Raw genomic sequence first — 13387 nt, 5'->3', positions numbered from 1 at the left:
TATCTGTGAACAAATACTTTATTGTTTGATTTTGTTTATTCATATTTTTGCTGTTCAATCATAATTATTATTAAGTGGTTATTTAATTCAACAATTTATTCTTATTCAATTCAAATCATTCTTTTTGCAATTCTTTTTGAAAGTTATTATTTTCTTTTCTTCGACTAACACATGTATTCATATGAGCCAAAGGAAATGTCTTATTTGAGTGAAGATATCCGACACAAAAATAAATACACACAAGACACATTTATTATTATATATTAAAAAAATATTGTGTGCAATACATTTTATAAAAATAAAATTATTATACAATTATTGTTTCGACCTGTTTACAGTACAAGCATAGCTCCCATCTGACTTCTCTAAATCCTTTTCATCATTTTGTATCTGATGTTCTCGTCTGAAACAACAAGAGAGAATTGTTACATGTAACAAATATTATGTCCTTTGAAAAGAAACTGTCAAATATAAAATGTCTGATGCAGTATCATATTTCATCTAATCATAAAGTAACATAATAAAAAGTGATTCTTACTAAAATAGAGGTGTCAGATTAGAAATGGCTGAAGGAATAAAAATTAGTTATGTATAATCTTAATTTATAGTTTGTGTCTAACAAATACAATTCAAATACACAAAATAATCAATATGAAAATCTCTACCGATTCACATAATTCTACTTTCATACAGTCATAACTCTCCAGTTCTAGTTCATCCATTTTAAAAATGTCTTTAAAACAAGGATATTTAATAAGAGATTTAAAACAATAATAATAAAGTTGAATATTTAGAAGAACTCACTGTTTGTAAATTCGCCAACAAATGAGAAACTATAACTAACAGCTAGAACTGCAGCTACTGCTCCTGGTGTACAGATTCTGCAACAGCGATTCTGCCGTAGAGATTCTGTTCCACGGTCAAAACATTTTTCATCTGCAGAAGGAAGATTAGTGTATTAAATTAGTGTATAATAAAGCTCAATTCTGCTCACACTCACTCAAGAATTTATAGTCATATTTACCAAAGTTTACTGAAGCTGGTTCAGTCAGACTGCTGTGAATGAGCAGACAGTCATAAGATCCTTCATGATTTCTGTTGATCTTCACACTGATTCTCATCTGAAAGGTTTCATCATCATTTGGTCTGATTCCAGAAGATGTTTGATCCTCAAGGATGTTTCTGTTCAATCTAATGTTCATCTGAACATCTCTGGGGTAGAAACCAGTGGCCAGACACGTCAGAACCAGATTACTGTCATCATCAGGAGCTTTCCTCGCAGAGACACGAACATCTGGAGAACCTGGAGAAGAAAGAAGCATAAAATCATAATGAAATTTAACAGATAAATATATGCACAGAAATCTCTCAGTTTCAAGAGGTCAAGAGGCATTTATTTATCATTTGCATTGTTAATACAAGGGAAAAACTGTGCATTGAAATGCTTTTGACGAGGCAGACATACAGTGACAATAACAGGACAATACAGAAACAAAAAACAGTAAAAGTAAAACATGAACAAACCAGGGAAAAAAAAAAAAAAAAAAAAAAAAAAAATATATATATATATATATATATATATATATATATATATTGGCAATATACAGTACTGTGCAAAAGGCACATCAGTATTTTCACCCCTCCCAAAAAGGTTTTAAGCCAGTTATTTATATCTTTTGCTGTAGTGTGTCAATAGGAAATATCCGGTCACATTTCCAAACATTCATTTTGCCATTAATTGTAATAATCAAGTGAGATTTTTGAATACACAGTAAGACTGACAACAGCCGGTGCTCCACACAGTGATCTGATCTCACCATCATCGAATCCGTCTGTGATTACATGAAGAAACAGATGAAACTGAGACAAACCAAATCCAGAAGAACTGTGGCCGTGTCTCCAAGAGATTTTAAGAAACCTGCCTCCAAAGCTACCTGAAAAATGATGCCCAAGTGTACCTGGACAAGAGCTGATTTAAATGCAAAGGGTGGTCACACAAAATATTGTTTTGATTTAGTTAATATAAGTTAATTGATAAATGAAATCTATTTATAACAGTATTTTTTAAAAACATCCTCACTTTACAGCATTTTTACACAAGTGCCTAAAACTCTTCACAGTACTGTATCTTTGCAGGCAGGTTTCTTCAAGCATCTTAGAGACACGGCCACAGGATTTAGTTTGTCTCAGTTTCATCTGTTTCTTCATGTAATCACAGATGGATTCGATGATGGTGAGATCAGATCACTGTGTGGAGCACCGGCTGTTGTCAGACTCCTTGAGTATTCAAAAATCTCACTTGGATTATTACAATTAATGGCAAAATGAATGTTTGGAAATGTGAACGGATATTTCCTATTGACACACTACTGCAAAATATATAAATAACTGGCTTAAAACCTTTTTTGGGGGGTGAAAGTACTGACGTGCCTGAGACTTTTGCACAGTACTGTATATATACAAAACTTTTGGCAATATAGTGCATCTTTTAATACTTTGTGGGGTCGTTTTAACACACACACTCACACTCACACACACATACAAAGACAGGCGTAATTAAAATAATCAGATCAGAACTTACATTTTTTTGTGTTGTGAAACTTTGATATCCAGTTCATGCAGTTTTTGAGGAAATACTTTATGGAACTGGTTTCGTGCCTGTGTGAAGATCCCATTCCTCTTTAGGTTTCTTTGGCTTTGGGGTTTTTATCAATCCACTTCATAGTGTCAGAGTTAAAGGATATAAAATCCTCTCCATCAAATCCATATTCATCAAAGACAGTCAGATTCACCGTTCCATCAGGAAGTTTCTCCAGTTCACAGCCAATTATTCTCTGAAGAACATGAAGCTCTGCAATCACAGAACAACACTCATGACAAACTTATATATTCATAGATGAATGCAGTTTCATAATATGTCTGATTATTGATAAGAGAAAGGCATTAAAGCATGAATCTCACCAGAACACTGTGAGTTTGTGCAGTTTGTCAGAGTCCTGATCTGATGTAGGAACCAGTCTCTAGAATCAGGTGGATCTTTAGGTGAATTTGTCCAGTCAGAAACAGTCCGACCGTCTCTGACCCAAGCTCTTTTCTTCATCACTGAAGTGTTTGACCTGTCTGCCATTAGCAACAACCACAGCACTGAACTCTGGGAATGTGTCTGCTTTAGGTCAGGGCTGTAAACATGTAATGGAGGTAGTACTTCTCTGGAGAACATATAAAACATAAACTATGTCAACAGAAGCGCGCGCTTCCTGCCACATGTAAAACGAAAGGCGCCAAAACTACCTAACTAGCCTACGGCAAACAAAATAAAATATGCGATAAAACTGTACTTTATTTTAGGGTAGGCTATATTAAATTTTATGAAATTATAAATTTTATTATAGTTTGTTTAGGACTATAAGTGACTGCAATTTGATGGTCGAGATTTCAGTTTCCTGTAATAAACTGTGTTTCTTACCTTGCAGCACATCGCTTTCGCTAAGAAAAGGGTGAACCCATAAAAATATAAGCAAAAATATTCTTTTGTCTATACAGAACATGTTTTAAGATAGCGTATCAGCCATTTCTGTCCATTATTTCCACCTGAGCGCCCTGAACAGACCTAACGGTATTAAAGTGAAAGTAGGCTATCTCGTCTTTTCTGGCTGTTTTGAGTGCATTACTGCCCCTCACTTGCCGCTTTATGAAATCACACTTTCGTTTTCATTTCTGAGGTCATACAGTATGTTGAGGAAAACTCCAACCGTAAAAAAAAATATATATATATTTTTTTAAAACAGTATTAGGGTAGACCAGGTACAGTTGGTACACTTTTTGCTTTCACCGTTACCACACCAAAATGATGGGACTGAAAAGAAGTGAAACAAAGTGATTTTTCATATGACATTTCTTTTACTTGTCTACTAAAATATTATTAATTATTAACATCCATAAGTAGGTCATATTTTTCACAATTAGCTCATAAACACAAGAAGCTTTTTTGTTCCAACTGTACCCATGTCGAAAACAGTCAGGTACAGTTGAAACAGTACCCTAGTACAGTTGAGACACCCATCCGTAATGCTTTAAAGCTGCCTAACCAATTCACTACAAATGTAAAATACCTTTAAAAAGGAGAATTTAACAGTTTTTATTTCCATTTAGTATTTTATTTTATTATTTTGTAAAACATTGTGCAGTAATGGCAAACAGTGATACAATATTTAATTTTAGGCCATAAATTTAATAATAACAGTTGAAAAGTTGAGTAACAGTAAAAAACATTGAACAATTGCAAACAGCAATAATAAAACAGATGAAATCTATTAATTTTAATAGATTAATAGATCTTAATACACTGTTAGCCCGGATAAGTTGAATTTACTTAAAAAATTTGAGGAAACTGGTTGCCCTAAAAAAATTAAGTAATGATTAAGTAATGTGAACTTAATAATTCGAGTTCATTTAACTTAAAATGTTTTGTAATATTAATTACTTTGTAGTTATTACAACTAGTATATTTAAGTTCAATGTACTAAGCAAGTTAACTTGCCACCAATCAAAATTCATCCATGCCTCCCATCATGCATTGCTGCATGAATAAATTATGAGCTGAATTGTCTTAGTAATTTTCTTTATTCTCACTATTAAAATTTTTTAGTAGCTTGTTTTCTAATGTTCAGAGTTGATCTGTTTATCAGAACATGCTGCTTGTCACCGTCGTTGAGATTCACAGGCTGATTCTTGATGTCTGTGTGTGCCTAAAATATATATATATATATTTGTGATAAGGACAACTTTAAAAAAAAAAATTGTATTGTAGAAGTTGATCCTCCGCTGTAGAATCACAGTGCTGCTGTAATCAATAATGTAAATCTAACTCAGAGATTGGGCTCTAAATGAGTTTAGTGATTCAGATGAAATAATGATTATGTGAAAACACAACCAACATCACCTGATCATCTTTTAACTTTGCTTGTCTGGTTGGTTTTAATACAGTTAAAACTGCCCAAACAAAATCTAATATTAAAAAGTCAAGGGTCAAGAGCTCAACTAAAACAAACACTGACCCTCGATGATGGTAACTTAAAAATTGTGATTTTCTCCTTTGGTGAAAAACTATAAGGTAAATGTTAGGAAAAAATGTCTGTAGAACAGCCAAAACAAATGTTCCAACTGCTCATCAACAGCTCCTTGAATTCATACACACCACGACAAAATGGCGTCATTACCTGCCGCAAACCAGTGTGAAGGAGGCGTGGCCAGGAGAAAAACTTCATAATTTAAGTGCATTTAACTTACATTTATTAACACATTCAAATACACCCACAAATTAGTAGAATATACTTATATTTTATAAGTAATGCAACCAAACTTAAATATTTTAAGTATATTGTAATTATATTTTTTAAGTAAATATAAAATCCGGGCTAAGAGTGTAGAACTTACATCGTGCAACTAAACTGCATGTGCCGCAATAGGATTCTATGGTGTGGGTATGTGTCTCAACTGTACCCCGCTGACCACCTCGAACATTTCTCTAGATTTTACGATGACCTTGTATGACACAAAGTCATGCAATATGTCAGTGTTTAGAGCACAAAATAAGGTTTACGAAAATGTAAGTTAACTTTAACAGTCATGTAAGGATGAGAAGCTATTCAGTGTGGAAGCGACGTGGTGAAGTGAAAAAATTACCTTAGAAAAAAAACTTTCGCCGATATCTTCGGACTGGAGAAGCGCATGTAGGCTACTTCAAATTTCACACGATTGAAGAGGGCGCTAATATACATGTGCTAAGAAAATTTCACAGATCAGACTTGTTGCGAACGCAAGTTATTTAAGGTGTTTCAACTGTACCCTATAACCAACTGTACCTGGTCTACCCTATTGTTTAAAAATCTATCAAAACCCAGTTTTGAGAGCATAAACTGTGAATATACAATAAAACATTCTGTCAATGTCTAAAAAGGACAATCAATCAATAAGTAAATGAATAAATAAATCCTACTCCATAAAATGTAGTTCCTGATTTGTGTGCTATAAAGTATTCATAAGTTATTTGATCAATTTATGTGCAGAACAGGTTGAAAAATAATTTAATATTCACTGAAAATTGCACAAATCGCAGAGTGTTTGGCATAAATCTTCACAAATCTCACCCAACTGATGCACAGTATTTTTTTTTTTTATTGTATTTTTACATTAACAGCTTCACATGACAGTTTCATCTCTAGATAGGTCTAGTCAAAGATGCACCAAAGAATAAAGCTGGGATAGTTGAGTTAAGTGAACCTACTGAATTTCCTACAGCATTTCTCTGCATCATAGTCTCAAAACTTGAGTTGCCTTGTTATTTTCTAACGTTTTCTGCTGAGAGAAATGTCTGATATCAGTGAAGATCTTTGTACCGGAGGATCATGTTTCACCATAACAAACACACTCACACTTATTTGACTCATTTATTTCTTAATACTGCACATTTGTGTCCAAAGAGGCACATTTACAGTATGAATCTGTTTGATCAGTACATGTTCCCTGAGTTCCAGGATTCTTGTGGAATTCTACCACTGTACCATTGAGAGCAAACTAACAAACTGCATCTCAGTATGGTGCAGCAATTGCTCCATATCTGACCACAAAGCACTCCAGTGGGTGGTGAAAACTGCTCAACGGATCACCGGCACCCAGTTAACTTCCATTGAGAACATCTATCAAAAGCGCTGCCTTCCATCAGGCAGGCGTTGCAGGAGCCTATACACTTTCGCACTAGCAGGCTCAGGAAGAGCTTCTTCCCCGAGGCTGTGACACTTCTGAACTCCACACCACCAATCTAACCTGCACTTGCTCTTTTACTGCACTGGTCACTTATCCAACTATATTTATTGCTGCTGTACATAATGTATATATAATCCTTCATTGCTGCTGTTCATAATGTACATATAACCCTACATTGCATTCGTATTTATATTCTGTACATACTCTGCTTAATACTGTATATAGCAACTGTACTGTACATTTTGTAAATCATAGCTTCACTTACTATAGTATATATATGGAATATATGGAATATATATATGGAACACAGGTTGATATATAATCATGATTTAACAGTAATAGCTAAAAGTTGAATCTCAATAATAACACTTACATTAGATAATAAAAAGCTTAGAGTGCATAAAGAAAGTATTCACAGCGCTTCACTTTTCCCACATTTTGTTATGTTACAGAGCCTTATTTCAAAATGGATTAAATTCATTATTTTTCTCAAAATTCCACAAACAATACCTCATAATGACAATGTAAAAGTAATTTGTACTGAGTGAGAAGAGCAGTGGTTAGAGAACATGACCCTGAGGAGCACCGGTGCAGGTGTTGGATGTCAGTTCTCCCAATCTCACAAGCTGCTGTCTGAGCATGGTGAACTGTGTGAATTTGGATGATAAGAGATTAGGCATGATGGTATTGAAAGCCAAATAATGCTGAAGAAGAATATATGCTGAAGTATATTATAACTTACCATTTGGCCATTCCTTTAGGTAGTTGTAGTAAACAATCACAGTGAAAGCTAGAACTGCAGCAGCTGCTGATACAACTAATATAAAGAGCCATTGAGATTCTGTTTCACAGTCAGCAAAATTTCCCACTGCAATAAAATAAATTAAAAATAAAAAAGTAAAAATCACAAACATTATAAAATGTTTTTAGCTGTTGAACTGAGTTGAGGCACTTTAATGTAATCTGCATCTGCATTATCATTTTCTCTTTCTACATATGGAGTGACTTGTATTAAGTTTCATATGCTAATAATAAAGAAGCAGTGTTACTGTACAAGACTGAATTTATTATATTTACCCCATTCTACTGAAACTGGTTCAGTCAGACTGCTGTGAATGAGCAGACAATCATAAGATCCTTCATGGTTTCTGTCGATCTTCACACTGATTCTCATCTGGAAAGATCCATCATCATTTGGTCTGATTCCAGAAGATGTTTGATCCTCAAGGATGTATTTGTTCAATCTAACATCTCTGAACATCTCTGGGGTAGAAACCAGTGGCCAGACACGTCAGAACCAGATTACTGTCATCATCAGGAGATTTAATCACAAAAAAGTGAACATGTGGTCGACCTGCAGCAGAAATTAATAATGCAATAAACAAACAAACATTTACAAAGCCTGCCTTCATTTAAATTTATGGCGGGAGTCAGGTTTAGTTATTCAAAAATAAAACTGTGTTTTTGTGTGTAAAAAAAAATCTCCATATTCATGTAAAAAAGAGACTTTTTGTGAGTAAATGATCACAATTAAAATATTTAATTAAACCTGAAATCACATTTATTGAATTAGCGTTTGGTTCATTAGGCTAATTAGCAAGAGACTCTAAACAGATTATGTTAGTCACTGTTTGTCTAAAAGTACATTATATTTGTGTAATTTTATTGTGTGATTGTACAGTATATTGGTCAACATATACGTTGTTTTAATTGTGCATTATAAATAAATAAAAATTAAGTCTCAGAAGTATAGAGAAAAGTTTTGCATACATGAACACATCCTTGAAAGATTTCTTATATTTTCATAATTCAGGTGTTTCATAATGTGAAGAGCTTCTGATATTTCATTTACAGATATAAACACAGAGACATAAAACACTCAAATGAGAATATTTCAACATTTCAGCATTTTTTTTTTCACTTAATGATGAACTATAAACTACCCCCTGAACTTCTGTCATGCTCACGACAAGACTGGAGCTAATTAAAGTGATCTGAACATAACTTACACTTTTTTGTGTTCATAAATGTTGAGATCCAGTCAATGCAGTTTTTGAGGAAATGTTTAAGGACTTGATTTCGTCCTGTGTGAAGATCCCATTTCTCTTTAGTTTCTTTGGCTTTGGGGTTTTTATCAATCCACTTCATAGTGTCAGAATTAAAGGATATAAAATCCTCTCCATCAAATCCATATTCATCAAAGACAGTCAGATTCACTGTTCCATCAGGAAGTTTCTCCAGTTCACAGCCAATTATTCTCTGAAGAACATGAAGCTCTACAATCACAGAACAACACTCATGACAAACTTACAGTGAATATAATGTCTGATAATGAATGAGAGTAAATCATGAATCTCACCAGAACACTGTGAGTTTGTGCAGTTTGTCAGAGTCCTGATCTGATGAATGAACCAGTTTCTAGAATCAGGTGGATCTGGAGGTTCAGTCCAGTCATCTTCAGTCAGAATCCAGACTCTTTCTTCATCACTGAAGTGTTTGATCCGTCTGTCATCAGCAACAACCTCAGCACTGAACTCTGGGAATGTGTCTGCTTTAGTCAGGACTGTAAACTTGTAGTACAAGAAGTGTTTCTCTGAGGAAGATATGAAACACAAACAACACTTCAAGTTATCCAGTCAAGGAATACATTACACCAATAATGTTTTAAAGGGGTGGTTCAATGCAATTTCACTTTTTTAACTTTAGTTAGCGTGTAATGTTGCTGCTTGAGCATAAACAGTATCTGTACAGTTACAGCACTAAAAATTCAATGCAAACGGAGTTATTGTCTTTTAAAGTTATGGCAGTTTAATGCAAAAACGACCGGTTTGGACTACAACGAGCTTCTTCTCGGGTTGGTGACATCATAAACCCTGCAAAACACGCCCCCGGGAACACGCATCATCCAAAGAGGACTTTTATTAAATGCCAGTGAAGAAGTAGGGGTGTACATATTCATAGTAAGTGTAACAAAAATTTTATCAGAAGACAAACTTCATTTTGTACTATAAAGCGGCTATCTAGTGTGTTCATGTTTTCACCCACGGAGCTCTTTCCTCAACGAACTCTACAGATCAAATGAGACAAAGAAGACTTCCAAGTGAGTGAAGGCAGAGCCTCAGCGCACGCCTCCTATTACGTTATCGTCATGGACCAATGTTAGTACGAAGGTGTTTTGCAGCTGAAACAAACTTCGCTTTGGCAAGCCGTTTCGAACTTCCAAAAAGAACACAAAACAAACTTCGTTTTGGCCTGATTTTGTTTGAAATGACGTCACATCAGTTCGTTCTTTGATTTCGTTTGAAGTATACTGGGGCCTTAAGACAGACTCATTACACACAAGACCATACAAACTGCAGAGGCATCAATAACAGAAACCTTTGAAGCCTAAACACATGTTCATTTAACCATTTAGACCATTAAACTTCAAAAATACATAAAATAAACACATAAATACAATTCTTCAACATAAACACAATGTAAACAATCCCATAAGACATCCCTTCATGTCTACATCACCAAGGGTTAAGCCCCCCTCCCTATTAGTAGAAATGGTTACAGTGAAGTTATTAAATAATTTTTATAATAGTCAAGCTATTATTTTTCAGAAAAAAATGTTTCCAAAATAAGTGTTGTAATATAACTATAAAGACAGCAGTGATATGTGAACTGCATTCTCACGTGATCGTGTTGGATACTACAGTGTGTAACATTGAAGTTAGGACTGTTTTTGTAGTAACGCGTTTCGGGTTTTGCACTTTGCAGACGGTCCCTTCGGATCTGTCTCTCAGCCGTCTTCGCATAGAGAATTTGGTTTTAAGGGAAAATAAGGTTGTAGCTGCTTGTCTACGTTACAACGATTGAAAAGAGCTCACGAGAATATGAATATGCGGCCAACTTATGTCAAAAACTTTAAAACGCTTAACTGAAACATTTGTAGATAACTAACTGTCCTTCCGCTTCGGATCAGAAGTAAAACAAATGAAATCTGTGCTTACCTTGATGCGCATCGCTTAAGAGGTTTAAAATTAGACAGACAATTACTGCGTCTTTAAAGAAAATGCTAAACAACAACAGCCTTGCCATGTTTGTCTATATGGGGAAGCTGTAGACCTTGAGCATGTCAGTTTATGGCAGAGGGAGTTTTACTATGGCAAGCCATTTTAGCTTTAATTGTTCCCAGCGTTACTCGTTGTAATTGCATTTTTACTAGTAAGAATTCAATTAGAGCGCTCTATAATTCAATTCTTACTAGTAACAATTATGATTAGAGAGCTCTGCAATTGCATCACAGAGCTCTCTAATTCAGTTCTTACTAGTAACAATTACAATTAGAGAGCTCTACAAATGAATTTTTGTCATATGTCTCCATTGACTTCCATTCATTTTTAGTTACAGAGCTCTACAACTGAATACTTACTATTAACAATTACAATAGAGAGCGCTCAAATTTGATTTTTACTAGTAACAATTACAATTAGAGAGCTCTCTAATTCAATTCTCACTAGTGAAAATGCAATTGCAGAGCTCTCTAATTGAATTTTACTAGTAAAAAAACACATTAAAGATATGTATAATTGCAGAGCTCTGTAATTGAATTAGAGAGCTCTCTAATCATAATTGTTACTAGTAAGAATTGAATTATAGAGCTCTCTAATTGAATTCTTACTAGTAAAAATGCAATTGCGACAAGTAACACTGTTTAAGCTAAAACAGCTTGCCATATTTTACACCCTGTTGTTTCTAATAGGGACTGTAGGGGGAGGAGGATAGCCTTTACATCAAAAAAACATCATTAAATCAGTGCTGGAAACTTAAACATTGATTGTTTCCGTATACGTTGACATACTGAGTGTACAGTACATGCACTACAGATTAAAATATCTGTAGAAAATTCACTGCTGGTGTTCATACACAGCATACTAAAGAGACAAAAGAATATAGTGTACCACCTTCTTCCATTGCTCCGTGGTCCAGTTCTGATGTTCACGTGTCACTGTTGGCTCTTTCGGCGGTGGACAGGGGTCAGCATGGGCACCCTGACTGGTCTGCAGCTATGCAGCTCCATACGCAACAAACTGTGATGCTCTGTGTATTCTGACACCTTTCTATCAGAACCAGCATTAACTTCTTGAGCTATTTGAGCTATAGTAGCTCGTCTGTTGGATCGGACCACACGGGCCAGCCATCAATGAGCCTTTGCCGCCCATGACCCTGTCTCCGGCTCACCACTGTTCCTTCCTTGGAGCACTTTTGATAGATACTGACCACTGCAGACCGGGAACACCCCACAAGAGCTGCAGTTTTGGAGATGCTCTGATTCAGTCATCTAGCCATCACAATTTGGCCCTTGTCAAACTCACTCAAATCCTTACGCTTGCCCATTTTTCAATGTTAAAACATTCTTAAGAATATATAAGAATGTTTCAACATTCTAAAAATGTGTTTTAAGTTTCTTATATATATATAAGAATGTTAAAACATTCACATTTCACTTTAGTTTTTTTTTTGGCTTTGGGGTTTTTATCAATCCACTGCATAGTGTCAGAGTGTTGAGCGCATTACTGCCCCTCACTGGCCGCTTTATGGAATCACACTTTCGTTTTCATCCCTGAGGTCATATGTTGTGGAAAAGTCCAACCGTAAAAATGATTTACATTCGTTGTTAACAGTTATCTTTTTAACTCTATTAAAACCCAGTTTTCACACTATATTTTGAGATTCTGCACGGTCTAAACACGACAATCAATCAATAAGTAGCCTAAATGAATACATAAATCCTACTCCATAAAATGTGTTTGTGTGCTATAGTCTTCATTAGTCGTTTGATAAATGTATGTGTTTGACAGGCTGAAAATTAATTAAATATTCACAAAATGCTGAGTGTTTGGCATCAATACAACACTAAAACATTTTTCTCAGTTTTGTCACATTATAACACAGTTATCTGAGGATCAGCTTCTTTTCTCCTGCACTGCAGATCAGACACACTTAAATACTCAACGGACTAAGAGCAGATTTCACATTATGTTGAATTAAATCGAGGCTGTAATCAGATCTACAAGATGAAGTTTTGTATGTGTAATGTTGAATCTCTCCAGCAAGCGGCGATATGTGAACTGTATAACTGTATACAGATCTGGGCACGCCCCTTCACATGTCTCATCCAATCAGAGTCGACCTCATCAGACGGGCCTCCATCATGTGGCACAAAATACATGATGCAGACTGATGCATTTCACTTCCATTAGTTTCATGAAATGAACGAAATCTAAATGAATGAATGAAGCGATGCACACACATCTCTCTCTGCTCTATAAAGTACAGATTGTATTTTTACATTAACAGCTTCACATGACGGTGTCAAATACTGCAGGGTTACAATCCCTAGATAGGTCTAGTCAAAGATGCACCAAAGAATAAACTATTAAAGGACATTTGAAAGCATGAAGTGAACCTACTGAATTTCCTACAGCATTTCTGTGCATCATAGTCTCAAAACTTGAGATGTTTTTTTTCTATCTTAAGTGTGTTTCTGCTGAGAGAAATGTCTGATATCAGTGAAGATCTTTATACCAAAGGATCATGTTTCACTATAACAAACACACACTCACACACACAC

At 35.0% G+C, this 13387-nt stretch overlaps 2 protein-coding genes across 3 annotated transcripts; both read right to left on the bottom strand.

Moving 5' to 3' along the window:
- Nucleotides 1–230: 230 nt before the first annotated feature.
- LOC125275898 (H-2 class I histocompatibility antigen, alpha chain-like) lies at nt 231–10898 on the bottom strand. 2 transcript variants are annotated; one of them, XM_048203212.1, is made up of 8 exons: nt 10764–10898; nt 9125–9358; nt 8771–9041; nt 7959–7964; nt 7876–7883; nt 1025–1285; nt 805–936; nt 231–403 (listed from the first exon to the last, which is right to left on the bottom strand). In XM_048203212.1, the coding sequence occupies exons 1-8, from the start codon at nt 10849–10851 to the stop codon at nt 366–368; spliced, it is 1038 nt and encodes a 345-aa protein (XP_048059169.1). In that variant the 5' UTR covers nt 10852–10898; the 3' UTR covers nt 231–365. The 2 variants fall into 2 exon arrangements, with proteins under 2 accessions (XP_048059169.1, XP_048059170.1); XM_048203213.1 differs by lacking the exons at nt 7876–7883; nt 7959–7964 and having other exon boundaries at nt 1025–1303; nt 8775–9041.
- Nucleotides 2671–3662, bottom strand: LOC125275903 (major histocompatibility complex class I-related gene protein-like). The gene is made up of 3 exons (XM_048203220.1): nt 3467–3662; nt 2962–3209; nt 2671–2851 (listed from the first exon to the last, which is right to left on the bottom strand). Exons 2-3 carry the CDS (start codon nt 3125–3127, stop codon nt 2682–2684), a joined length of 336 nt encoding a protein of 111 aa, XP_048059177.1. The 5' UTR covers nt 3128–3209; nt 3467–3662; the 3' UTR covers nt 2671–2681.
- Nucleotides 10899–13387: the final 2489 nt, after the last annotated feature.

This window comes from Megalobrama amblycephala, linkage group LG9 (assembly GCF_018812025.1).
Source record: "Megalobrama amblycephala isolate DHTTF-2021 linkage group LG9, ASM1881202v1, whole genome shotgun sequence".
Lineage (NCBI taxonomy): Eukaryota > Metazoa > Chordata > Actinopteri > Cypriniformes > Xenocyprididae > Megalobrama > Megalobrama amblycephala.
This window is presented reverse-complemented; position numbering and strand designations above follow the sequence as displayed.

Excerpts from the sequence above, each read along its gene's own strand:
- LOC125275898 (XM_048203212.1), bottom strand. The coding sequence starts at position 10,851 with ATGGCAAGGCTGTTGTTGTTTAGCATTTTCTTTAAAGACGCAGTAATT. Across the intron at positions 9,359-10,763 it reads CTTAAGCGATGCGCATCAAG|AGAAACACTTCTTGTACTAC; the intron begins GTAAGCACAGAT and ends TATCTTCCTCAG. Across the intron at positions 9,042-9,124 it reads CACAAACTCACAGTGTTCTG|AGCTTCATGTTCTTCAGAGA; the intron begins GTGAGATTCATG and ends CTGTGATTGTAG.
- LOC125275903 (XM_048203220.1), bottom strand. The coding sequence starts at position 3,127 with ATGGCAGACAGGTCAAACACTTCAGTGATGAAGAAAAGAGCTTGGGTC. Across the intron at positions 2,852-2,961 it reads CACAAACTCACAGTGTTCTG|AGCTTCATGTTCTTCAGAGA; the intron begins GTGAGATTCATG and ends CTGTGATTGCAG.